The sequence below is a fragment of the Hydra viridissima genome, unplaced genomic scaffold (assembly GCF_058129835.1).
Source record: "Hydra viridissima isolate aposymbiotic clone 2 unplaced genomic scaffold, HvirCarnegie_v1 scaffold_47, whole genome shotgun sequence".
Lineage (NCBI taxonomy): Eukaryota > Metazoa > Cnidaria > Hydrozoa > Anthoathecata > Hydridae > Hydra > Hydra viridissima.
The window spans coordinates 59,778-86,924 of NW_028324332.1; the positions used below are offsets into that span (position 1 = coordinate 59,778).

The window sequence follows — 27,147 nt, forward strand, 5'->3', positions numbered from 1 at the left end:
TGTGTTTGACCCAAATAAGAAAGGAACTGCGGTGCAAAGATGACTTTTCAAACTAATTAAGTTAAGACTTTCCTTTTTTAAAAAAGGTGGATTCAAAGAACATTCGCCTTCTCTTCTTCAGTTTATATTCAGTTGCTAAAGTAAAAAGGTTGATACACCATCTGACCTGTTAGCAAGTTCTCCCTTTTCTTTTTTGAAGGTGCTTAATAACACGAGTTTATGTCAATAAGTTTTAGTTCAACTAAAATTTTAAGTAAATATGCGGAGTAATTGAAGTGACATTAAAAACAAAGATGAAACCTCGATTTTGTGGTGAATTACAATAACATTTTTGTTGTGGCAACAACAAATCGCCACCAAAATATCTGACTTTTTTGTTTCTTACTTGATTTGTTATGATTGTTACAGTTTATAGTGGGATCTTAATTAACGGATGAATATAGACGTTACGGAAATATTATGTAAAAATAAATATTTCAGTAATATGTTTTTGTGTCAAAAAGACATTTGTCGAATTGTTGACAAATCTGATAACTGTAGCATACATAAATACAGTTATTAACAATTGCCAAGATACTTTTTAATAATGTTACGGATTATGATAGATATATCAGTATTCTGGTGTGTTTTTTTTTTTATCACAAAGCTTGTTTTTTTCGCTTGTTAAATTGTTTTTTAAAATTGGTGCAAAGTTCATTAAAGTTTAACAAAATTAATAATTTTCGGAACCTATTCTATTTTTTCCTTTCAATTTCTAAATAATAATTTACTTTGATGTTTTCTTTTTTTAGTAATAACGTTGGAGCATGAAAATTACCCAAGGTTTTCTTTTCTAACCATCTATCTTTTTAAAATATCCTTAGCCTATAAATTGATCTACTTTATTTGTTGAAAAAGCATTTGACAATCTTTCTTCAACTTGAGCTCTGCATTCAAACGACATTTTAAGATTTATTTTTCAAGCATCACATTTTCTTTCTATTTACTTAAGAAACGCATGTTATTATTTTTACAATGAACGCGTAATAGTAAATTACAAAATGAAAACGCTTACCTTTTAATTGCGTAACAAAAAGTTTTACAAATTTTACAACTCTTAAACAATCTCGCACGTTTTCCTTTTAAAAAGTTTATAAAGGATTTTAAAATTACTATCAATTATAAAAAGAAAATTGTTGTGAACTATTTTTGATATATTTTAATGGTTAGCAGGGTTTCAGAACTACTTTACATCTGGCTCGCCAGATTGTTTTTGATTTTACATCGGCACCGTAGCATTGTTTGTTTGGAATTCTTGCAGATACCTCACTAATACCGGATGGTGTTGGTCGGTTTACAAATCAATATCAACTAAGCAACAAAGCTGAGCTATATAATTGTGTGTGTGTGTGTGTGTGTGTGTGTGTGTGTGTGTGTGTGTGTGTGTGTGTGTGTGTGTGTGTGTGTGTGTGTGTGTGTGTCATAAAGTAGCTTACTAATTTTTTAGTCTATATATTGTTAGTATAACAATTCGTATAGTAAGTATCACATTTTCAAGATAATTTGAGTTGGTCAAATGTGGATGATTTTATGTCTGAAATCGGATTTCAGTGCTTAGTTATCATAAATGTTTTTTATCCTCTTAAATTATTGTTATGGTCTTTCAAACTTTTTTATTGTGTAGAAATTCGACACCTATAATGTTTTTTGTTATTTTATTTTTACCTTTTTATATTCAGGTTTTGATTAATCTAAATGCATGATAAAGTTATTTTAGACACCTCCAAATGGAGAGGGATTTTGGTTACATCATTAAGAAAGGTAAGTACTATTTTTATTTGATTATGAAATTAGGGTATGTTTTTATTTATTTTTTTTTAACAAACATTTCTTTAAAAAACAAACAAAAAATTAAATATTTTTGTAAGTTATATCAATTAGTTTTCTTCTAGTGTAAGCTGAAAAAGCATTATTTTTGACTGTGATTTTCCATTGACTGTAATCATTATTTAATGAATAGATACACTTAAAAATGCCAAAATAAAAAGTTTCAATTGAAATATCCTCTTTATTAATTTCATACAAGTTTACAAAAGTTTAGCATTTTAGTGATAGGCACAAACACAAATAATTTTACTTTTAAATTTGACAATATATTTTTTCCCCTGGTTTTTCTTTAATTTTGAATCCCTTGAGAACCAGGAAAAATTCTCTGTGAAACCTGAATTTTAGGTTTTCGAAATTTTTCATGACTTAATTTAAAGTTTAAAAAGATTGTCAAAACTACTAACTGTTACAGAGAAAACTAAGTTTTGGATAATTACTCTTACTTAATTTACAACTTATTTCTTAGTTTTCCAATATTTAAATTTTCTTTTTCTCTAAATAAGTTGATAAGTGAACTTTATAATCTCTATATAAGTAAAATTATGAAAAATTTGCATTAGAAAGTTAAGAATTGGTTTTATTCTTGCAAATAAAAATTTATATAACACCAGAAGGAAATTTTTCATATTAATGAAATAATTTATCTATTAGCTGAAATAACTGTATCAGATATACACAAGTCTTTTCATAGCATCTTTAAGATGTTATGAAATTTTATAAATGTTGACCTCTCAACTTTGTCATTAACCATTAATCAAATATCAACTCAAAGAATGTTGTTAAATAGTTGTATGATTTTGCAGTATCTTAAATACAAATGCTTTTATCTCAAAAAGAGTTGTAAATATCTCAAAAAGAGTTGTAAATATTTCATTTAAAAAAAAAATTGTACTTATAGTTGTTTTTTCCAGTAGACATGAAACAAATTTTTTTTTTTTTTTGTATATTGAGGAAATGTAATAAAAATAGATACACTGAAAAAGCTAGAAAAGTTTAAGATTTTGTTTAGGGGTAAGGCAGCAATATATACAATAAAAAACGTTTTTTATTTCCTTATACTTTTCAAGTTAAAACTCATCAAGTCGAATTTGGCTGAAACTCATCAAGTCGAATTTGGCTGAAAATATTTACAGCTTGATCTTGTTTAAAAAAAAAGCTTTTAGTGATGGAAAATAAAAACTACTTAATAGTTCATTAAGTTTTGTTAACAACATTTCATCTCCAGCTATTTATCGCATACATGCTGCGCCGTTATTAGATTATCAATTGTTGATTATCTAAAGTATACTATGATCATCTAAGGTATGAATAGTGCTACAATATATTTACATTTAAACAATTTGGATAAAAAGAAATTTCTTAGGAATTGTGTATAAATAGTTTAATAAAAAATTTTTTACATTACTGACTATTAACTGAGCATGAATTATTTGTTATAACTTTATTTAATGAAAAAACTGGCAAAAAATTTACATCACATGTTCATTTACAAGCTCTGAACAGTAGATTTACATAACCAAGAATTTGCAGGATATTAGAGGAAAGTTGCTACTGATACGTAAAAACTAGGGATTGCACTTAAATTTAACTGTTTCAAAGAACCTGAATTAAAAAAGAAACAATATTATCGCAAAGCATATAACTTAAAATGGTAGGAGATAGTGGTGTACCTAGTGGTGTAATAAAAATACTTACAATATGATCTGTAACAATATATTTTCTTTAACTTGATGATATTAGTTACTCTAGGATTTTTTATTAAATATCCAGACATATTTTTTCATCCCTTTTTTTAGTTTTAAAAAATAGCTTACACTACAGTCTAGGTACACCATCGGTGGTGTAACTTTCAGGTATGTATGTTGTACCTTGGAGGTATTATTGTTTTAACAGATTAAGTTATATCAAATTTCTACTCAACATGGTAGAAATGATACAATGTTTACTTATAGGATAATTAGTCTTCACATCAGCCTCATTTAAGATAATATTAATCAAGCTAGTTAAATTTATAGACTGTTTATTCATTTATGTAGCTATATATGGTTATAAATTTAAACTAATTCAAATTTAGAAGTATTAAAAACTTACATAAGAAATAAAGTTTATTAAGAAAAGAGTAATAACAAAGCATTAAAGTTTGGTAAATTTAAGTCTTTCACTTTGATTTTGTATTTGTCTACTCTACATTTAGGTATCAAAGGTAATACCAAATCATAGTTTTTCCAGCTGTCGTGCTGAACCTCCTGTAATAGAGAGATGTGGCAACTAAAAGACCATGTCTGATTTGTCCAATTCATACACAGTTTTATCTTCTTGTTAATTAAGAATTTCTTTAGTATAATACACACATATTATACTGAAGAAATTCTTAATTAACAATAATAATGATAATGATAATAATAATAATAATAATAATAATAATAATAATAATAATAATAATAATAATAATAATAATAATAATAATAATAATAATAATAATAATAATAATAATAATAATAATAATAATAATAATAATAATAATAATAATAATAATAATAATAATAATAATAATAATAATAATAATAATAATAATAATAATAATAATAATAATAATAATAATAATAATAATAATAATGATAATAATAATAATAATAATAATAATGATAATAATAATAATGATAATAATAATAATGATAATAGTAATAATAATAATAATAATGATGATGATAATAATAATAATAATAATAATAGTAATAATAATAATAATAATAATAATAATAATAATAATAATAATAATAATAATAATAATAATAATAATAATAATAATAATAATAATAATAATAACAATAATAATAGTAATAATAATAGTAATAATAATAATAATAATAATAATAATAATAATAATAATAATAATAATAATAATAATAATAATAATAATAATAATAATAATAATAATAATAATAATAATAATAATAATAATAATAATAATAATAATAATAAAAACAACAATAATACAAAAATAATAATAATAATAATAATAATAATAATAATAATAATAATAATAATAATAATAATAATAATAATAATAAAAACAACAATAATACAAAAATAATAATAATAATAGACATTAAAGAAATACTTTCATAACAAACTTACTCAAAATAGTATTTACAAAATCATGCAAGTTTTTACAAAATCGCAACCATATATTTACAGGTTAAGAGTTAAGCAGTTTCAAACATGCATAAATGTAGCTAAAAACATGCTTTACAAATTCTGATAATCAGTTTTAAAATAAAGTCTATACCTACAGTTGTAGAAAAAAAAAGAATACACACTAAAAAAATTACTTTTTGGTGCCGAAAACAAACTTTTATTTTTATTGCAACAACAAATGTGTTAAGCATTGGTAAAACAACTTATTATGAGCCTTTAATGGCCAATACATGCAACTAAAGTTTCAGTTTGAATTCATCTTTCAAGATGGCAGCAGAATTGATGTGCCTCCAAGGTACACACACCTCCAAGGTACACCACTCAGTATCATTAGAAATTAATGATAAAAAAATATCTAAAGCAAATAACATTTTAATTGACATTTAATGTTTATTTTAATAAATAATTCTGCTAATAAACATGCATTGATCATTAAGACAATTATATAGTATATAATTTAGACAATAATTTCTGGGTACTTTATCATACTCTGTCCCACTGTGTTATGGTAGCTTAAAATATAGTCTAATCAGGGTAGTTAAGTTTAGTTCTTACACTGCTATGTGTGGATGATTCAACTAATCCCTTTAGTATCACTTCATTATGCAAAAAAAAAACAAAAAAAACCTGAAATACATTTATTCTCTTCCTTAATTTACAGCCAAATATGTGTAGAGAAATTCACATCTGACAGTGCAAATTCATACTACTCTTTTAGGAGTAAATTGTTAATATTACTTTTTCTGCCAAACAAGATGCTGTTACAGTTTCATTTGATCTATCTCTGTTTCAATCATCTTACAGTCATCTTAATGATTTCTGATCTTCCAAAAATTGTTGATCCTTCTGAAAAGACTTTTTCTTCTTGGCAATAACTTATTAGATCTTATCAGATATTTTGTCAAATCAGAAGATTTAAAAGAAGTCTGATCATAAGATGTAATAAACTGATAAACGATTTCCTTAATTTTGGTTTTTTATTTTTAGCTATCTCTAATTTATTTGGCTTTTATGTTTGTTACTATTTCACAGTTTTTTTTTAAACTTTGATAAAATTGGGTTTTCCTTAGTAATTCATACCATTTATTTTATTTAAATTACTTTAAGCTAGCATTTAAATTATATTTTGTCAGACTGTACAACAGAAAGAGCAACAAGACCTTCACTAGAGAAGCAAAAGCATATACTTCTAGAAGCTTTTAAAGGGTCATCTCATTGTCAATTTTTTTCAAACTTTCTAAGACAGAAGTTTATAATGTTTTTTAAATGATACAATGAGCTATTATAATCAATTTTTATTGTGATCAATCACATGAGGGTCATCCTGGAAAATGATCTGAGAATTGCTTTTTAGAAAAATAGTCCAAGAATTGCTTTAAAAATATACTACAGTGTTAAAACTGTAAAATAGCTGCTGCCTGCTTTATGATTGTTTAAAAGGCATTCTGCAAAAAAGCTAAGGGTTTTTATAAGAATTGCATAACCTGAGTCAAGTTCTTCAAAAATAATCTTGACTGGACATCAAATGATTTGGCAACAACTTTTTATTTAATTTTTGGGAAATAACCATAACTTATTTTGTTAGCACAGCAAAATAAAAACACACATACACACTTAATGTTCACTATTTACTGTTGGTTTATGCTAACAGAAAAATATATAATAAAAAATATCATTTTACTCAATAAGTAAGGCTAACAACTGCTGTCTTTTTTTTAATGAACCATGTGAAACTAAAGAAAGATGTGAAGTTTAAACTTTTCTTAAATTCTGAAGATTTGTAAGGATGATTATTTTGGAAATTAGGTACAAAAGCAAGTTCAGCCAACACTTACTGTGGACACTGATGCACTTGTGTACTTAGAGACTTTAGTTATTCAACTGCTGTACCAGTTGTGCAGCATTCAGCCACACTCCTTGCATGATATTGAAGAGCAAATTCGCAAAACTTTTCCTAATCAAATTAAAGATTGGGCTCTTGGATCAGCTGAGGCAGCAATTGAGAAAGGGAAAAAAAAAACTCTTAAATTATCAGTAGACAAACTTCAACCTCTCATTCAAAAGGTATATTTATTTAAATTTTTTGATTTGACTTTCATAATTTTCACCATTAACAGATTTTAATTTCATGGGCAACACAACAATACTTTCTACTTTGTTTTGCATTCAGTTTAAAGCAAACAAATTTTCTTTTATTTAAACCAAAGAAAATTAATTTCTTAACCCTATAATGCCTTTATTTAAAATTTTTGAAAAAAAAAATTTTTTTTTGGTTTTATTTTTTTACTTTCTTAGTTATCAATATGTAACAACCAAAATATATTTAAAAAATATATAATTTGCATTTTTTTTTAAATGTAACTTAATTGTCACATTCGTCCATAGGTCCATAATGCAAGAATTAAAAATGCACCTTCATTTTTATATTTTTTTATATTATTTTGTTATTCAATAAAAAAACTTATTTTATTTATAAAACATAATACAACATTTATTGATTTATTATTTTAGTTAGTGTGAAATTGAACAAAAATTTTTTTTCTTTTGTGATACAAAGATGAACTTTGCATTTACTGCAGAAAAATACTGGTGCACTCTTGCAATTTACATTTTTGCATCTTCCTCTGTTTGTGACCTCAGGGTAATGGTGAAGACCATCCAAACAAACATCACTTCCAGGGATACTTTTGGTGGCAGGACCTCTACTTTTTTTCTTCGCAAACTCAACATCAGTAGAGGAAGTAGAAGGTCTGCCTCTTTTTTTGCCTCTATTACTCTTTCCTTCAAGAAGAAGAGCTTCCGCAATGATCATTTTAAATTCTTGCAGACTTTGGATCTTGTTTTTTGGTATTTGAAGATTCTCGCAGTCTCTACAATAAATTAGCCAAGAATTCACAACAGTCACATCTATAAAATGAAAAAATAATTTGTGGTAATATTTTTTCGATCTGATATGAATTCTGTATAGTGCAATTAGCGAGTCCATCAAATCAACACCTCCCATAAACTTGTTGTAGGTTTTCACAATAGCGGGGCAATTGATTGTAATGGTTTGTTTTGTCTTTTTGTCAAATCGCTTACAGTTGTCTTTCAGTTCTGCCGATGCAAAAGTTGACATAAGGTTGACAACTCTATTATCTGCCCATTTCACTACCCGTACTTCAGTATCTTCAACTAGAGCAGTCACCTCTTGATAGGACCCTTTTCCTCGTTTAATCAAATCTTTGTCATTGATTAGTGGTATCCCAGGCAAATGATTGATTCTAATGGTTCCCAGTCAAAATATTTGTTTTTTTGCCAAAGTTGTCATCAAAGGAAGTGATGTAAACCAGTTGTCAAAATATAAAAGATGGTTCAATCCCACAGGAATTGATTGGGCCAATTTCAGCACCACATTTGAACTAGCTCCCAAGTCAGGTTCTCCTAACACCGGTTCAATTTTCTCAGAATATATGAAAAAATCATACATGATTCCTTTATCATCGCAAAGAACAAACAATTTATATCCCCACTTGTGTGGTTTTTTTGGTATATATTGCTTTATGCTTATTTTACCTTTGAATGGAACTATCTGTTCATCTACGCATAGCATTTGGGGCATTGGAATTTCCCGAAACTTTTTTTGTAAGTGGTCTATCAAAGGCCGGATTTTGAATAATTTGTCTGTTTTCTCATTAGGTAAGGGAATTTTTGTATTATCATTGAAGTGAATCTTGGACTTTATATCTTCCCATCTATCTCTACTGATCACTTCCGATACAATAGGACAGTTTAGTTTGCTCTTCCAATATAGTCGTGAATTTGAGAGCTTCACCATAGACATAGCAAGCAGTGTACCCAAATATTGCTCAAGCTCTTGACTATTCAGTGCAAGACTTTTATTGGGATTTTGCTGGATTGCATAAAGATTGGATTGGTTGACAATATGGGCAATGATATCCTCCGAGAAAAAATGCCTAAAATATTCAACAGGGCGTTTTACCACCCCAGAGGAAACTTTTTGTCCTAACCATTCAGGTATAGATCTAGCTGTATCAGCTCCAGAAATGTGCTTCCAAAGAGGAGTTCTTCGAGTTCTTGATGTTGTTGGCTCAGAACTTGTAACTATTGGAATAGCTTCTTCAACTTCAACAACTGAAGATTCTAACTCATCTTCACTAGTGTTATCACTACTAACTAGGAGGTCTTCTAATTCATCCAAATCAGAGTCGTCGGGCATATATTCACTTCCTTTGGCGGGTAAAAAATAAATATTATCATCAAAATAGTTTGAACAAGAATCAAGTAAACATTATATATTGTAAAATCAAAATTTTTAAATATAATACACATTTTATTTACCAATTTCATCCATATTAGCATCTGGTTCCTTATCTGACTCTGAATCGCATCCATCTAGGTCATAAATTCGCCGTTTTCCATAAAACATTCCACAGCCCATGTTGTGATAATATTTGTCCGCTTTGACTCAAAAGACTGACGTAACGAATTCGTAACGTTTGGAAAATGCGGATATATATAATAAATATAATGTTTTTTTACAAGAATTACACTCTCACTATAATTATTACAGTTTTTTTAAATATTCACAGCAAATATCACCACTAAAACTTCAGTAGATTGAAAATAATCGGAAAATACACTAAGTGCCAAAAACCACTTAACCTCAAACGCGCAGTCTGTCAAAACAAGTAATAGTTCAAGAATATTGCCGCTAGAATGCGTGACTAGGGGTTTGCATTTAAACTACAAAAGTGTGACGATATCGTCAAAATCGTCGACGGCTCTAAAAACTTTATATTTTCCGTAATAAATACGTTTAAATGAAACGTTACGAAAACGTCGCGCTCGACGTTATAGGGTTAATAAATGTCTAATAATACTGAATAATGTCTAAGAAAATAATCAAAAATAATTTCTTAATAAATGTCATTCAACCTAAGAAAGTTATTGGGTAATTTATGTGATTAGTCTTAGCTGATTTGGCTTCAGTATACTAAAGTTGCACTTATTCCTTTACAATATGATGATGTACATACAATTTTTTTGACAACATTTAATGATGATCAGTTAAACACTTATCAAAATGTATCAGGGTGTATTCTAACTTTGTTGCTCAAGGTAAATTAGGCAGGCTGAATCTAGAGTTAGGTTTCTTTCTGTGTTACATTTGGATCATGTAATGCAAAAAAGTATCTTTGATGAAACAAATGCACATGGTATTACAGAAATCTAACAATTCATCATTACTGACTTTGCTATATATGTAAGCAAATTGAGTTCATTATCCATTAATTCAAAAATTCCATTTTCATTTAATATACATCAAATGAACACACACACACACACACACACACACACACACACACACACACACACACACACACACACACACACACACACACAATTACCACAGATAAGTGTCTTTTCTCTGGCTGCTTACACCTTTAGTATGTGTACTGTGTTCTTACACCTTTAGTATGTGTACTTGAAATATATAATTGTAGTTAGTTAATATTTTAACAAAAAATCTAATCAAAAGGTTTTTAGAGAAATAATTATTTAAAGTTTCCTAACAAATTATGTAATCTCTGTAAACGCATTGGTCATGTTTAAAATATCATTATCCCTGGTTGTTCTCTGATGGTTTTTTTCTTTCCAACTTTATATAAACAGACAACTTTCATTATATAATAAACTTTTATGGCTTCTGCTCTTTTTTCTATGAATAAAGTGCAGCAATAATTTAGTATAGCAGAATTATCTGTAAATTTTCATTTTTGTTGGATAACCCTCTAATACTCTCAGCCTTTTGATTGTAAACTTATAAAAAAAGTTATATGATTATAAATTACTTAATGTAAGTATTAATTGTAAGTTGCTGTTTTATGTTTTGTATAGTAAATTATGCAATTATTCAGATTATGCATCTTTAGTTTCTTTATTTTTAATGTTATGTTATTTATAGGAAATACTTGGTTACAAAATAGATGTTCAGTTGGCAATATACATAGTTGCAGTTTTAGAGTATATTTCTGCAGACATTCTAAAGGTATTTAACTAATTATTATGTATTTTTTGTGTTGGGTACTTGAATAAGCTTCAGTCATTTACTAATTTGTTCTAATTATTAACATTTAAATGCATTTTAACTTTGTACACAGTTCATGATTCAGAATAAGTTTTAAAATTCTTTATTATTTTTAGTGTATTGCATTAAGATAATAAACCAGCAAAAATTTTTAAGTTTTTTTTGATAAAAAATCTTGGATGTTTTAATTCATTACTTTAGTTTTAAAAAAGTTTAAAATGTAGAAAATTGCCTTACCACTTTGAAATAAAGAGATATTTAAAGAAATAAAGAAATATTTAAAGAAATAAAAAGATATTTAAAGAAATAAAGTGAAATTTAAAGGCATAAAATCATGGGCCAATTTTTACTTTAAAAACAGAAAAAGAAGTCACAGAAATGTTGCTGGAGTTGGATTCATTATGATAATCCAAAATAAGAAAATTGTTGCCTGAAGAACCATCAACATCAATGCTAAAACTAATATAGTATTTATGCAAGTAAGGTTTTGCATTTGTTGGCATCAATAAGATTTGATGTTCTATAAACTGATGAAGTTGAATGGGACTGCTGTTCTCTATCAAGAACAACTTGTTTTCAGAAAAATGCAAAAAGATATTTTTTAACATGACCACGCAGTGGTAAAGGTCAAGAAATGGTACAAGTGTATGAATGGGATGTTTTCCCTACCTTGTTCTATGAGATTACCATTTATTCAGGCTGTTGCAGTGTCCCTTTTACAAGTAATGTTTCAGTCTTTATTAAGATGTCATAAATTGGCTTGATGACTGGATGGCTTCTAAAGAACTGAATTTCTTCAATTGCAGAATCCATTTATTATGTGCATAGGAAAATTTTTTAGCTAACAGAGAATGTTGTGAAAAATGTTTTATTATATTCCTATTCAAACAAAGGTTTTACAAAAAAAAAGTGGTGAAAACTTATTCAAGTACTCAATATGCTAGAAATTAAATCTATAGAATATCAGCTGTTACTTCTACAATCTCAGACTAAAAGCTTTTCTATATTCCTGATCTTAAGCTTTGAAATATGAGCAGTTGCAACCTATATACAATGAGCTGATGATCATAATCAGAATTGTGTTTTTCGCCCATTTACTAAATCAGTAATAAGCAGCACATGTCACATTTTGCCAAAAGTGAGTTTTTATTTATTTATTTTTTTCATGTTCCTTGGCTAACTTTTATAGGTCTGTTAAAAGCTTTTTTAATTGTTTATCTAAATTTTAAAATTTTGCTACTGCAAAGTCATTTAGAATGACTTTTTAATGTTAAGCTCTGCTAACCAAAATATTTTATACTTAAGTAATTCTGAAGATTAGTAATCTTATAGATATATAGACACATAAAAAAAAAAATCCTTTCAAGTTACTATATAAAAGTATATTTATTAGTAATGAACTAAAAAACAGAATCACTATTTTCTCAAGATAAAAAAATGTGACTTGTGCCATTTTTGTTATTTGTATTTGGATTATAGTTAATTATTGATATGTTTAAAAAATTATTAGTAATTATTGTACTTTTTTAGAGATCTAAATCATGTAGGAAGTTGTATAAAAGCATTTTGATTTTGTTTTCCTTTTTAAAATAATTTACTGTTAGTCAGCAAATAGCCAATCAAAACACCATCAGAACACCTCTAGTAAGAATTTATAGTAAACAAGTTTTCTCTGAGACATGAAACATTTTTCAGTGCTTTCATTAGAATTTGCTTTTCTTACTGAGAGATCTAAGTCACTTTTGCTTAACAGTAACTTACTGATTGTTAGATTCTTTGGGTTATTTGTTTCTAAGTAAATTAGATGTCCAATATGTTCTTAATGAAATTTTTTTCAACAAATCCTCAAAATTTTATTTAAAAATATTTGGTTGTTCCTGAGTTTTATTTCATCTCTCAAAAAAACACAACTCTAGAAATTAAAATGAGTTATTTACAAATTTTTTTTATAAGGATATTCTCAAGACTGGCTACTATCTAAAATTAGAACATTAATAATTCTTCTATTTTCACTTAGTTTACATATCATATATCTTGGTCTACAATTTAAACTGTTTAAATTGCATATCATATGCATGATATATATGTATACGTATATTTTATTGTATATTTATCTTGATGTGTCTACGTTTAAACTGTTTAAATTGCATAAAAAATTGAGCTCATAGTTTTTATCATTTTCTTTATAAACTAGGTTTAAATAAAATTTATGGTAAATTACCTAAAGTAATTTAAATTTGTTTACTGTATTTAAAAGTGCTCTGATTAAATTTACAGTGCTCAAAATGAATTTCCATATAGAATTTTTTTTTGCTTTGTTTTCTTTATTCAAATGAAAACCTTTTGTTTGGATTGTTTTTAAAAAAAAGTCTTTGTAATTGCAGTGTTTTTGAATGTAGCGTGAGACTGACATAGTTTAAAGCAATTGGCAAATTCATTTGAACTTGTTTGCTCTAAATGCTGAAAATAATCTCTAAGCTTTAGTTGCAAAAGAACTATCTAAAAAACTTGTAACTAAATTTTCTTTATTTTTCATTATCAACTTTATTTAGGAAAATTTTTATTTTTGTTTTTTTTTTTAAGTTTTTGGAAAACTTCCTTTTTGCACCAGTTAAAAACAGTATTTTTGGTGAAAGGTATAAAAAGGTATAAGGTCACAAAGGCTATACATTAATACTAAACTAAGATTAACATGCTAACAACACTATTACAGAATTACAGCTTAAAAAATCAATTCCAGCTTAAAATTATGTCAGGAAGTATATGTTGAATACATTTACAATGTCCAATAGTTTCTTTGAAACATTTTGTCAAAAAATGTCAAAGCATCATAAAAAAAACCAAGAAATTATTGTCAAGTTTAACAAGCAATTTATAACCTTTTACTTTGTGACCAAGTAAAAATTAACGCTTAAACTTTTTATTAGAGTTCTTCATATATTTTTCAAACATTCTTTGATCATAAACATTTGTTGGACTCCAGTACTAATGTCAGATATTTTTTCTCATTTAAAAATGTAAATGAAACCCTTTTTTAAAGAAAAAATATTTGACATTATTACAAAGTAAAGTTTATATGGGGCTATCTGTTTTTAAATTATATTTATATCTAATTATTATTTGTTTTAAACTTATTTATATTAATATTTTTAACAGTTTTGATTTAACCTTTTGTGAAACTATTTTCTCATGTGTTAAAATTACCATTTAAACACTCTCTGACTTTTACTTAGAGCTGTCAATCATATTTTAAAGAGCTTTCTTGATTATTAAATGTTGATTTAGAACAACCCATTTTTTAAAATTTTTAGTTTGTTATTTTGCTTGTTGTAAATCAGAAAACTTAAAAGGTTAAGCACAGTTGCTTAAAAAAATAAGGACCCAAACTTTCTAAAAAATGTTTTTAGGGGAAAGTTGCAAGATTTTAAAGACTCAGGAAAGAACAAAGATTTTGAATTGAAATATTGAGGATTTGCTCATTATAGAAAAATAATCTCTTAAAGTTTTTTCAATTTCTGAAAAGTTACACTGCAACCTAGAATTTTCAGTATGTTTAAAATGGAATGACCTATTTATTGGTACTCTAGTAAGGACCCCTAGTGGCACTCAAATAGACTCTAAATGACTTAATTTTTTTGTTTTGTTAAAGACTTAAAAACTTTAAATTATTAAACACAATTTCAGTTTGTTGCTAAAAATATTTAAACATTACTTTCCCTTCTGCTTTTATGCAATTTAGCTTGCTGGAAATTATGTGAAAAACATAAGACATTTGGAGATTACCTCACAAGATGTAAAGGTTGCAATGAATGCAGATAAAGTATTACTTTAAAATATTTTCAATATACTATTTTCACATTTTGTTTATATGTATTTTTAGTAAAGTATTTAATCTATTAATAGTTTTTTGCTGGTGCAGTTGAGTTAAGTGATCTCTATAAATAATGTATATTTCTGAAGTTTTTTTTTATATCTTTAGGTTTTGGCATCAATGTTTCATAGTGAGGATATTGAAACTTTAATTGAACCAGTTGTACAGGTTTAAACTTTTAAAATTCTTTTTAATTAGAAGATTTTTTATATGATAATAGGAAAATGATTGTTTAGCTGATTATTTATTTTAGCCTCTGGTTAAATGTGGATCACTTTTATACATTGACATCTTAAAAGATTTCATGATGTTTGAGGAGCAGTTTATAAGAGAGCTAAATCTAATTATAAAGGTTTATGGTTTTGTCTCTTAAAGTATACATATTTTAAAAAATTGACATGTTATTTACCCTACCATAATTTTTCTTAAAAAGGTTTTTCGTAAAAAAATGGCAAGTGCACCACAGCTTTTCTCGCATCAGGTAATACCTGCTTTTTTATACCTTTAAATGTTTGTTTTGTTTAAATTTTAATTATTTAGTTGTTTAATATTTTTAATAAAGTATTTTTTGTACTAAGAATTTTTTTACAAAATGCTTTGAAACTTTGAACCTGTTTTTTATTATTAAAATGGTTATATTCAAATGTGTTTAAATGATTATCAAGTTAACATAAAAATAATATGTAAATTTTTTTATTACTTTAAATTATGTAGAATTAGTTTATGTTAATTATTAGCATAATAAATATTTGTATTTATCATGGTTATATATAAGATGAATCATTTCATTATAAGACAGTATAATTACCAAAGTTTTTTTTTAAAATATTTTTTTCCTATTAATTTCCTAATGTTGTACTTATTTATTCTTAAGTATATTTGTTTAAAATAATAAATGTAAAAATAAATGTAAAAATAATAAATGTAAAAACTAATATTGATCATCGATAGGATCTTGAAAACATATTCAGCAACATAATGGAAATCTACGAGTTCACTGCGCAATTTTACGGTTTAATTGAATCAACATTAGAAATGTCAGATGAAAAGCATGATCCACTCATTGGAGATTTGTTTGAAGAAATGGTGGAGGTAAGACTTACAAGTTTTTTCTTCCTTTTAAAAAATTGGAATTGAAAAGTTGAAAGCTGCTTAAAGTCAAGAGAAAATTAAATTAAATTTTAATTATAGTAACAAGTTATTACAATATTATAAGATTATTAATGTAAATCAAAATACATACTTATAAGTATAAGTAATTTTAAGATAATGTAGAGTTTCAGTTATAGTGATAAGTTAACCTTTTCGTAATTTCAATTTATTGTAATTAATTGCAAAACATTTCATCTAGGCAGCTGAATTTGAGTGTTATGATACATACACTTATGGTCAAGTTATATCATCAGCTGGTGGATCCTTTCAGCTGATTAAAAATATAATTTCAAGAACTGGTGTTAAGGAGTTCTTTAAGGTGTTCTTTTGTTGTACATTTTTTATTGAATCAGAAAAATATATACATACTTTTTTCTTTTAAACATCAGCTAAAAAATGCTCCACCGAGTTCCAAGGAAATATGTATTTTTTTCAGTTAATTAACACTTTTACTTTTAGATTTTAAGGGTATAAGATTATAAGAATAACTGTATTCTTAAACAGTACCACTGTTTAAGAATACAGTTATTGCTTTTGGGAACGCTTTAAATCTTTTAAGAGAGCAACTAATAAATTTAAACTCCAAAATATTAAATATTATCTAGTTAGTTAAAAAAAATCTATTTTTTTGTTATTAGGAGCAAGGCATATATGATGCATTCAGATATATACTCCCAAAGTTGCTCTATAGTCCAATTCATCATTGTGCTGATTATTTTGAATATATTAAGGTGAGGTGTGGTTTTCAAGCATTTAAGCTTGTTGCTCCAAAATGATTGCAATTTTAATGAACAACTATTTTATAAAAAAAAAAAGAGAATTTTATGTGAACTTTTTGACCTTAAAAAAATATGCATAACAGAAATCTTCATATTATTCTAGTAGTATATATGATAGCTATTTTTCATATTTTTCTAAAAGTATATGTAACATCAAGTTTTGTATGATTCAAATTGTATATAAAGTAGCAAATCTTGTATTATTTTTATAATACACAACCTGCTCAGAATGATTACTAATATAATAAAAGGCTCAGAAGCCATTTTTTTTGGGAAAGGGGGTATGTGTTCAGGGTCAAGAAATTATAGTTTTTCTAAAATTATCTATGATTTTAGAAAAAGTATAGTTTTAAAAGTAAAGGAATTTTTAAAAATCATCTATGATTGTTTGTGAGAGGTTCAAGTTTTAAAAATAAAAGTAAAGGAATTTTTAAAAATCATCTATGATTGTTTGTGAGAGGTTCAAGTTTTTAAAATAAAGCAATTTTTAAGTTATTAATTTTTTACAATGAAATTTGAATGTTAAATTTGATATATCATCATTGTGATTTAATTTTTTCTAACTTCAAAATTATTTTATAACAACAATCTTTAACTTACAATAAAAAAAAAAAGAAATTCTGCATTGAAACACATTAACAGGAGGTCAGATAATACTCATCAGAAAATCAAGCTCAAGAAAGGTGGTGATTTTTTGAAAATGAGTTTTATATTGATTATATATCATAAATCATAAAGAATATAATCAAATGAAAAGCCAAATTTAAAAGAGCTATTGGTTGCATGCTAAATTACTAGACACATAGGTAAAATGAAAACTGCTGGTTGCCATCGAAAAAGATGTTGTCTAAAAATCTGAAAAAGCTGGTTGACTTAAGGGATCTCAGCCAGGTTTCATTTATCATTTTTTATAATCTCAAGATTGCAAATTATTTCAGTAGCTTGCAAACTCATTTCAGTAAGTATTCTTGCATTTGGCACAGCATCAAGAGTGACCCACTTCAGGATTATAGATCATAAAGGGTATCTCAAAAGCTCTCAGACCAGTACCACAAGTCTTTATTCCCCAATGGAGCTTCATCTTTTCAATAGTTCACCATCCACATTAGCAACTACAATCAGTCTGGTCACAATCCAAAAAGTGCCCCAAATTACTTTCTTTTCAATAGCAGCCATATGATATTGATAATATGCAGGAAATGATTGCCACAAGCTTTGCCAAAATGTTGATGACATAGCCAAATTTAACAACTGGAAATTAAAAATTTAAATTTCAAAGCAATTTTCAAATCTTAGAATAATATTTCAAAAAAATGTCTGTAGTAAAAAAGTTAATGTAGATAGAATTTTAATCTATCTAGACAATCATGGATGATTTCAAAAAATATATATTTTAGACCCTGAAAACTAGTGCAATCATCCTTCAAAAAAGGGTTTCTTTTTCTTTCTTTTTTTAACATTTTAAAACTTTTTTGATGTTACTAGTTGTTCTGGTTGTGAGTTGCATATTAAGTTTCTTACTTTCTTCAGAATACTTTTTAGAATAATTTTTCAAAGTTCTCTTAAAGCATTCTTTTTTTAAAGAGTCTTACATGTAAATCACCTGATAGGGATGACAGAGAGAAACTTGAAGAGGTAAAAAATATGTATTTTGAACATTCTCTCATGGTTTATTTGAATTGAATCAATCTGATCCTTTTCTAAAAAAATTACTCAAAGCATAATGATATTGTAGCAGCCTTTTACATTTCTTTTCAGTACTAAAAACACTTTTTGCTAAATGTTATAGTCTCTTAGTGCTTTGCGAGGCTTGCAAGTTAGGATTGAAAAATTGTGCTCATTGCCTCACCTCAAAAGAACTCCAGAGTATGTTTGAATTTAAATTATTAAATTTAAATTGTTTATAATTAGAGTTTTAGTGCTGTACTTATTCTTTATTTCTCATACAAAAGATTGATTTTAAAGGAATGAAGTGTTTAATGCACGACATATTGGATTAATTGAGACAACTACTATGGCAAAAATTGAGCGTGTTCAGGAAAATATAGAAGGATGGGAAGGAAAGCCATTATGTCAAATAGCCTCAATTCTTCTTAAAGAAGGTGTATTGACCAAGATTGGGAAGAAGGTATCAGAACGAAAAGTGTTTCTTTTTGATAACCTGATGATATCTGCAAAAATGGTGAGATTTTTTTAATTAAAATACTTTTTGGAGTGCTTTTTTGAGCTCTCAATACACATTTTTAAGTTTTAACTTTATTTGTAGAATAAACACAATATTGCTGGTTTTAATCAAGCAGAGTTTCGATTAAAAGAGTGTATTTATTTGAGAAAAGTTGAAGTAAAGGATCTTAATGATGAGGGTGAGCAGAATTTTATGTATTTTTTTAAAATCAATATTCAGTCTTACATCTTAAGTAATATTTAAATGCTAACAAGTTCCTGTTTGGTTATATTAATTTATGAAAAACTACATCTTGGAGCCAAACAAATGCATTTTTTGATAACTTTTTATAATGTTCAAAGTATTTTATTTCTAAAGTAGCAAAAACTGATTAACTCAAATCAAAGATATGTAATTTTAAACAAAAAATGGTTTTTTAATTTATGCTTTTTCTAGACAAACAGTTTTCTTTTGAAATATTGCAGCCAGGTGAACCAGCAGCTGTTTTTTCCTGCAAAGATGAAGAATCAAAATATGAATGGCTATCACTGCTCATGACATTAAATCACAGAAGGTATTTATTTTTCTATTTTATTTTTATCATTTAAATAAAGTAAGGCATTGTTCAAAAATTAATGTAAGATAATGTTTTAAGATTTTAAAGTTAATAAAACTGCTTTAAACTTTAATTTTTTTATTGAAAACTTTTTAAAAATTGCTTAGTCTAAAATCACACACAGTATAATCACAACAAAGTTAACTGAATTTTTTGTGGGTCTATTTTGTGGTATATTTTTAACTTTCAAAGTTGTGGCATAGTTTTTTTCTCTTTTTTTCTGCATTACATATTGTTTGTTGAAATCAAAGATAGTTTGTTTTTTTAACTGTATTACATTTCAGTTACTGAATCATAATTCAAGTGAATGAATTTTCATTCAGAAAAGTTTTAAATTCAGCATAGTTTTCTTATAGGTTTAAATGTATTATTTGGTAAATAGTTTTGAAATTTTTATTGTTGTATTTGAATAGTTATAAAATAAGAAACTATACAGATTTGGTCTACATATTATATTAGAGCAGATGAAGGAGAAGTGGAAAAATTGAAGATTATTAATTTTTTTTTTTTTTTTTTTTTTTTTTCTTATTTCTTAATTTTATTTCTAATAATTTTTAATTTGGTTTTTTCTGAGTAAAGAGTTTTTTAATTGTGAGCTTCATGTTTTATAACAAAACTTTGGCCTGCCAACCAACCAACCAAATTGCAGATTAAAAAAATGATCCCCTAACTTTTCTGAGAAAAAGATTTAATATAAAAATTGTTCAAATAAATTTTCATGAAATTATTTAATATAAAAAAAAACAAAAAAAATAGTTTAAGTTTTATAATAATTATTACTGAGAATAAATATTTGCATTAAAATGTAAAGAGAGAATTGTTTGCAAACAAGAAGGTGTCTGTTTGATAAAACCAAATATTAACTTAGTTACTACAACGTAGTTTTGTTTAATTAATACTTTGTAGGTTCATGTTGCATTTACACATTTATCACTGTCTTCTTTTTTGAATGGCTGTCTTATTTTTATTAAAGTAAGTATATTAAGTAGATAAATGTTAATTAAGTCCTAAACCCAATTCGATTAAAAAAAATATTTTCAGAAATATTCCAGGTAAATTTGAGACCAATGGTACCTGGTGATCAGTTTCATATTTTTTGTTTTATATTTCAGTACACTGGATAGAATGCTAGATGTTTTGTTGCAAGAGGAAATGCAAAGTATACAACTTAAAACTCCAGATCCATCAATATACATGTATTTTTTTCAAGTTTTTTTTTTTTTTTTTTTTTTTTTTTATAGCTCTGTTAAAAAATAAAAGTTTAAACATTAGAAATTTTTTTAGATTTGCTGAGGAAGATTCAGAAAAAAATATTTTGTTTGAAAATATTGAAGTAAGTTTTTTTTTTACTAATTAGAAAAGATTTTTAGAAATTTTAAGATTAAATTTTTTACTTCTTAAAATTTCTATGATTAATTTTTTTTCTTCTGATTTTTAAAAATTTATGATTCTGATTAACTGAATTTGAATTTAATCTGAAATTAGGAAGACAGTGGTGTACCTGTGGTAAAAGGTGGAACTCTTCACAAACTAATAGAGAGACTGACATATCATAAACATGCAGGTACTTATGTACATAATTGTATTGCTTGTACTTGTCTAAACTGAATGACCTGAGTCTTATGACCTTGAGATCTTCTTTAATGTTTTGAAAAGGTTTTTCTTGTTTTTAGTGAACTCCTAAAGTTTTTTGTTTTTTTTTTCCAACTTGATTTCTTTAAGTAAAAGTTGGAAAAAAACAAAAGTTTTGATTCATCAGAAAATTGTGAATCAAAAACTTGTACACTAAGATATATTCCTGCATAAGATAAATTTTTTAAAATTAAATTACTCTATGAGTAGTAAAAATTTCTTTTTACTGTGAATAAAAAAGTTTCTGATCTGCTCACCTTGCACAAATGTTTTATTGGTATAATATCCAAGTATAAAAATATTGTCATAGTATCATCATCATAATTAATAAAGAATTACACCAACTTATTATGTATACATAAGAAGAGGGTCTAATTAAGAGTTTGTTCACCCAAAATTAGTTTAAACATCTTATTATTAAGTGTCTAGCTTTAGAAAGTGGATTAGGTCTACACTATACATTATTTTGTGAGTTAAACAGTGATTTTAAACATTAATTTGTGTATATTTAGTTGTGCTTTGGACATGTGTTAACAAAACAAATAATTTTTGCTAAATTCGAGGTAAAATTTTGCATCACAAAAATCACAGTAGCAAGTGGACAGTAGTTTTAGACAGCAAGTGGATAGTAGTTTTTGTTTCATTTATATCATTTATAAAAATTGGTGCTAAATGAATACAAAGCTTTGATTAAATTCATGTTTGATTGGTGTTTTTTATCAAAATCCTATAATTATCTTTCTTTAATAAAATTAAAAGCCTTAGAGACTTTGCATAGTTACTCTAACCGTTGGTGTATATTCATCCTACCAAACGGTTTTCTTGGGAATCTCTAAACATTAAACTTTATTTTTTAGACTATATAATGATAATTAGGTACCATCAGTTCTAGTTATGTAATTACAATTAAGGAAACATGAAAAATTAAAAGAGCTCTTAAGATGTATTTTGGAAAAAATTGTAGACTAACAATACAAACAAGTTTACAAAAAAAACAAACAATTTCCTCCAAAAATGTCAATTTTTGCTTTTCAAGTAGCCATATATCTAAAATGACAGTAGACAATAAGTATAATCTTATTGACAGCATTCATGTCAGTGATATCAAATCTTCCTTGAAACAAGTGCAAACTACAAGCAAGTGGTTAAAAAACACATCAAGGCCTACAAACATCTTTGTTATAAGATGTTTAAACATGTTTAGCAGTGAGTGATGAGCAATATGTTTTAGCAATGTAAAAAAGATATCTGGAAAGCCCATTCATACTTGCAGGCTATTGCCTGACACTTGTAAAAACTAATACAAAAGAAATAATAAATAAGATAATAAAAGAAGAAATACAAGATTAATTAGAAGTGTAAACTTTTGGATTTGTTTACTCTTTATTTAAACATTTGAAATAACTTTTTACTAATTTAGCTTTTCTTGACAAACATACAATCAGTTATGTCATGTATTTATTAGTAACTTATATATTGATTATTAACTTAATTCAATAATAATAAATTAACTCAGTCTTAACAAAAATGCATGGGTTTTTATATATATACATATATCAGTTTTTAATGCACTATTGAGTTGCCACCTGTAGTTTGAAAACATAAACTTTCCATGTGCATGAAAACTAGAGACAAATTAGCAAGTTTCATTTTTATGTTTTATTATAGAATTAAAGAATTCATCCTGAAATTCTTCTCTTTTCCTTACTTCAGTTTCACTTTTCTTCGGCTATTGTTAGATCAATGATAAATTTGAAATAAAAAGTTTTACTATTTATATATATTGTCAGCAATTTTTTTATTTTTTAACAGATCCAACATTTGTGCGTGTTTTTCTCACAACTTACAGATCATTTAGCAATCCTGTGGAGCTTCTTGATCTTCTAATTAAAAGGTACGATATTCCTGAACCAATGAATGACTTGAGCAGCAAACAGATCTTTAATAAAGAAGATTTAAAGAAATTTAGAAAAGAATATGTTCAGCCAATACAACTGAGGTAACAAATATGATATTTGATATGATTTTAAATAAAATGACATGCAATCTGCAGTTTTCTTAATTTTTATTCATTTATCTTTATTTAGTTTTTGTTTTTTTTTAGTAAAGAATACTTACGTTAAATATGAAAAAAAAAAAGATGAATATATTTTTCAGCTTTTTATTACAAAATATTTGTTTTAGAGTTTTGAATGTGTTACGTCATTGGGTGGACCAGCATTTTTATGATTTTCAGCGAGAAGAAGCATTGTTAATCACATTGGAGAAGTTTTTGTCACGTGTTGTGCGAAGTAAAACAGCAAGAAAATGGGTGGAATCCATTGAAAAGATTGTGAATAGGAGGGTTAGTTTTCATTCATTATCAGTGCATTTTTTGCATTGAAATTAAATTTTTGTTTTTGCTCTTTATGAAAGTAGCATCTTTAACGTGTTTACTTTTTCATTCCCGTTTTTATTTATATATATTTTTCATATATGCTGTTTTTATCTTTTTTTTAAATATACATTTTCATTATTCTATTGCAACTTTAATTCTTGTCAGCTGGAAATGGTCAAAGTTGACCCTGAAACATATTCCTTCAACCAACCACCCCCAATTGAGTGGCATTTGACACAAGATATTGATAAGTTCAGTATACTAACTGTAAGTATGGATGTTTCTATGACAATTGGCGTTGTTATTGTTACTTGATAATTTTTACATTTACAAATATAATTTTAGTTACATCCCTTAGAAATTGGAAGACAATTAACTATAATGCAATCGCAAATATTTAGGTGAGTATATTGCTCTAAATTATGCAAAGTATTCTTATTTGTACTAAAAATGATTGGCGTGTAAATTAAAAACTGTATGGATATCTTCTTAGATTGCTAACACCATTTTTACTTGAGAAAATTTTGTTTTACAATAAATGTTAACGAAACTTTTTCATCTGGCAGAAGCTTTTTTTTATATTTTGTTTGAGTTGCAGTTTTAAAATATACCACACGAAAATGTTTTACAAGTTCTCCCCCTTAAAATAGTTTCTTTAAAGTTTAAAGATTTAATTCTTTAGAGCTATTCGTCCGTCAGAGTTGGTTGGAACAGTGTGGACAAAAAAAGATAAAGAAAAACTCTCCCCAAACACATTGAAACTGATTCGATTGTCTACATTGCTCACTTACTGGTACGAGCTAACTATTTGTGAAGCTCATAACTTTGAAGAAAGAGTGGCCGTGTATACAAGAATCATTGATATACTAATGGTAAGTTTAAAGGTTATCAGGATTTCGTTGATCTCCTTTCTTCGAATTAAATACTCCTACGTTAAATTAGTTTCGAATGAGTGAATCTACTGTTTGATTTTATTTGCCAGGTATTTCTTGAGTTAAACAATTTCAATGGGATGATGGAGATATTAGGGGCTTTAAATTCTGCTCCAGTATTTCGGCTCCAGCATTTAAAAGCAGTGGTAAGGGTTTAACTTCATTACTAATTTCAATTTTAAGCGAGCTTAGGTATTAATTCTAGTTTCTTACTGTTTTAACATATTGATCTTTGGCTAAAAATGATAATTCTAATTAGCTGAGAGTATATATGTATACATATTAAAATTCTACGTCAGGAATTGTCGCCAAAACGCATGCAAGCTTTGCAAGAAGCTAAAGATCTAACTGATGATGGTCATAATATAAAGTATCTTGAAAAGTTGCGTTCAATCAATCCTCCTTGTGTTCCGTTTTTAGGTTCGAACATTAGTTAAAAATAGTTGAAATTAACTAATTTAAAGTTTCCTTTGTAACAACAATTTTTCATCATTCTCAAGCATTTCTCAATTTATAATTTGTTTGCGTTACAGGAGTGTATTTGTCAAATATCTTGCGTGTTGAAGAAGGTAATCCAGACTACTTGGGTAGTTCACCAGAAGGTTTAATAAATTTTAGTAAAAGGTGAATTTTTTGAGGGGGAATCATACTTGATAAAAAATATCAGATTTAACATTACGTATGTTAAATTAGGAATGTATAAAAAAGAATCTATGAATCTTAAAATCGTGTTCTTTTAGAAATGATTTTAGTAAGAGAAGAAAATCTATAGATTTTCCCTTGGTTTATGTTTATTGGTTTTATGTATATGGTTTTCCTATAAATTATAATTTATCTTAAATTTTCACTATAATTCTATCAATTCTTTATAAATTTTTTACAAACCTTTCTTTAAAAATTGTTTATCAATTAACAAATATTAATGACGCATCGAATAAAACGTCAGGGAAATTTTTTGTAGGCGCATGGTAGCAGATATCACTGGCGAAATCCAAAAGTATCAAAATATGCCTTACAATCTGCAAGTTGAGCCCTCTATAAGAACATACTTAGAATCGCTCGATCCTTTGGCTGGTCGTGGAGATACTGAATTAAATGACTATCTTTACGAGATCTCTCTAATGATTGAACCAAGAAACTCAAAACAACCAGCAAAGTTTGTAAGTGTTAACTTTCTCATCAAGACAAAATCGTGCGCAGCTTTTTTCCTCTTAAAGTTGTCCCAAACTCTATAAATTAAATTGATGAAAAAAAGACTAGCATAATGTTGATAATGTTGATAATTATGAGTTTAGGTTTTTCTTTAACTACTAATATTTAATTTTAGTTAATGAAAATAATAAATTTCTGTTCTAAACACAAAACGTTTTAAAAATTCATGTTCTTCTTTTTTAGATTCGAAAAACTGATATTCCACTTAAATCACCTGGCATAAAACCTGGACAGCGTAATCAACTTAATCGAAAATCAACAGCCTCTGTAACTGATTTAGATCAGCATTTAGTTTCTAGACATCTGCCATCGCCCACTCCTTCTGTTTCGTCTTTTTCATTTGTTATTAACGGGGACGCTATAGATGTCAAAGCAGAAAAAGAAGATATTTCCTCACCCCCGCCTTTGCTTTTGCCTCGTGTTCCTATGCCAAATGAGATGCCACCAGAAATTCCGAGCAAACCTAGTACTTTGAAACAATTTAATCAGCCATCAGGCACTAAGAAACAGCCACTTCCACCACGTCAGTCTAGTCGCTCAGTTTCGATACAGGAATGTACTTTAGCACCGGTGCTCCCTCCTAGAACAAAGACTATGGGTGAAAAACAAGCTGTATTTTCTCCCGACTTTACGGATGATATTCTTCTACCTCGTAATGATAAAGGCTATTTTACCAATAACGAGAACTTTGAAGCTCCTGTTGATGTTCCTCCAAGTATCCCTCCTCGAATAAATAAGCAAGAATATATTCGTCGTCAATCTGAAGAACATAATGCATTAAACCAGTTGCCAGAGATCCCTCCAAAAGTTAGCAATAAGAGGTGATCCTTATCTTTTAACAATTTTGTAAATAAATTTGTTTTGTAATTTGACACGGCTCTTGTGTTTTAATCTTTTTTAACCGACTTCATCCAACTTTCTTCCGATGTTTTTTATTTCATCTGATTATCAGTTAACTGAAAGATATTTGAAGTATATGTTAAACTTTTTTCTAGTTAATTTAGTGTCTAGAAGGGAGAGAGAGTGGGAGGAAGGGGAATTATTTTAATAGGATCCGTGGAATATTTTGTATGTTATATAAAGAAAAAATTGTAATTATTATTATTTTGATAAAGACCGTATTTTTGTCCATTCAAGTATCAATTTGAAATTTTATAAATTTTTTGACGTGAATTCACTTTCATTTTTATTGAATTGGAAAAATAATGTTGAAGATTTTTCTAAACATTACAAAATTAAAACTTTACGGTATCGAAA

General features: G+C 26.9%; 1 protein-coding gene across 3 annotated transcripts; it reads left to right on the top strand.

Annotated features, from left to right (window-relative positions):
* Positions 1-1,630: 1,630 nt before the first annotated feature.
* LOC145182985 (son of sevenless homolog 1-like) lies at positions 1,631-27,147 on the top strand. 3 transcript variants are annotated; one of them, XM_090075761.1, is made up of 28 exons: positions 1,631-1,800; positions 6,871-7,128; positions 11,033-11,116; positions 14,895-14,975; positions 15,135-15,194; positions 15,280-15,378; positions 15,460-15,507; positions 15,978-16,118; positions 16,378-16,497; positions 16,817-16,909; positions 18,542-18,592; positions 18,747-18,823; positions 18,923-19,139; positions 19,224-19,320; positions 19,578-19,695; positions 20,850-20,933; positions 21,022-21,070; positions 21,223-21,301; positions 23,182-23,368; positions 23,554-23,713; positions 23,912-24,013; positions 24,092-24,147; positions 24,429-24,618; positions 24,729-24,824; positions 24,978-25,098; positions 25,212-25,302; positions 25,640-25,838; positions 26,074-27,147. In XM_090075761.1, the coding sequence occupies exons 1-28, from the start codon at positions 1,735-1,737 to the stop codon at positions 26,713-26,715; spliced, it is 3,666 nt and encodes a 1,221-aa protein (XP_089931887.1). In that variant the 5' UTR covers positions 1,631-1,734; the 3' UTR covers positions 26,716-27,147. The 3 variants fall into 3 exon arrangements, with proteins under 3 accessions (XP_089931887.1, XP_089931888.1, XP_089931889.1); XM_090075762.1 differs by lacking the exons at positions 1,631-1,800; positions 6,871-7,128; positions 11,033-11,116 and adding an exon at positions 12,212-12,293; XM_090075763.1 differs by lacking the exons at positions 1,631-1,800; positions 6,871-7,128; positions 11,033-11,116; ... (10 more) ...; positions 19,224-19,320; positions 19,578-19,695 and adding an exon at positions 20,517-20,709.

Bases quoted from the DNA above. Each gene is read 5' to 3' on its own strand.
- LOC145182985 (XM_090075761.1), top strand. From the start codon at position 1,735: ATGCATGATAAAGTTATTTTAGACACCTCCAAATGGAGAGGGATTTTG. The intron at 20,934-21,021 runs GTATTTTTTTCA...AAATTTTTTTAG, and splicing joins CCAGATCCATCAATATACAT to ATTTGCTGAGGAAGATTCAG. The intron at 23,714-23,911 runs GTTAGTTTTCAT...AATTCTTGTCAG, and splicing joins AAAAGATTGTGAATAGGAGG to CTGGAAATGGTCAAAGTTGA.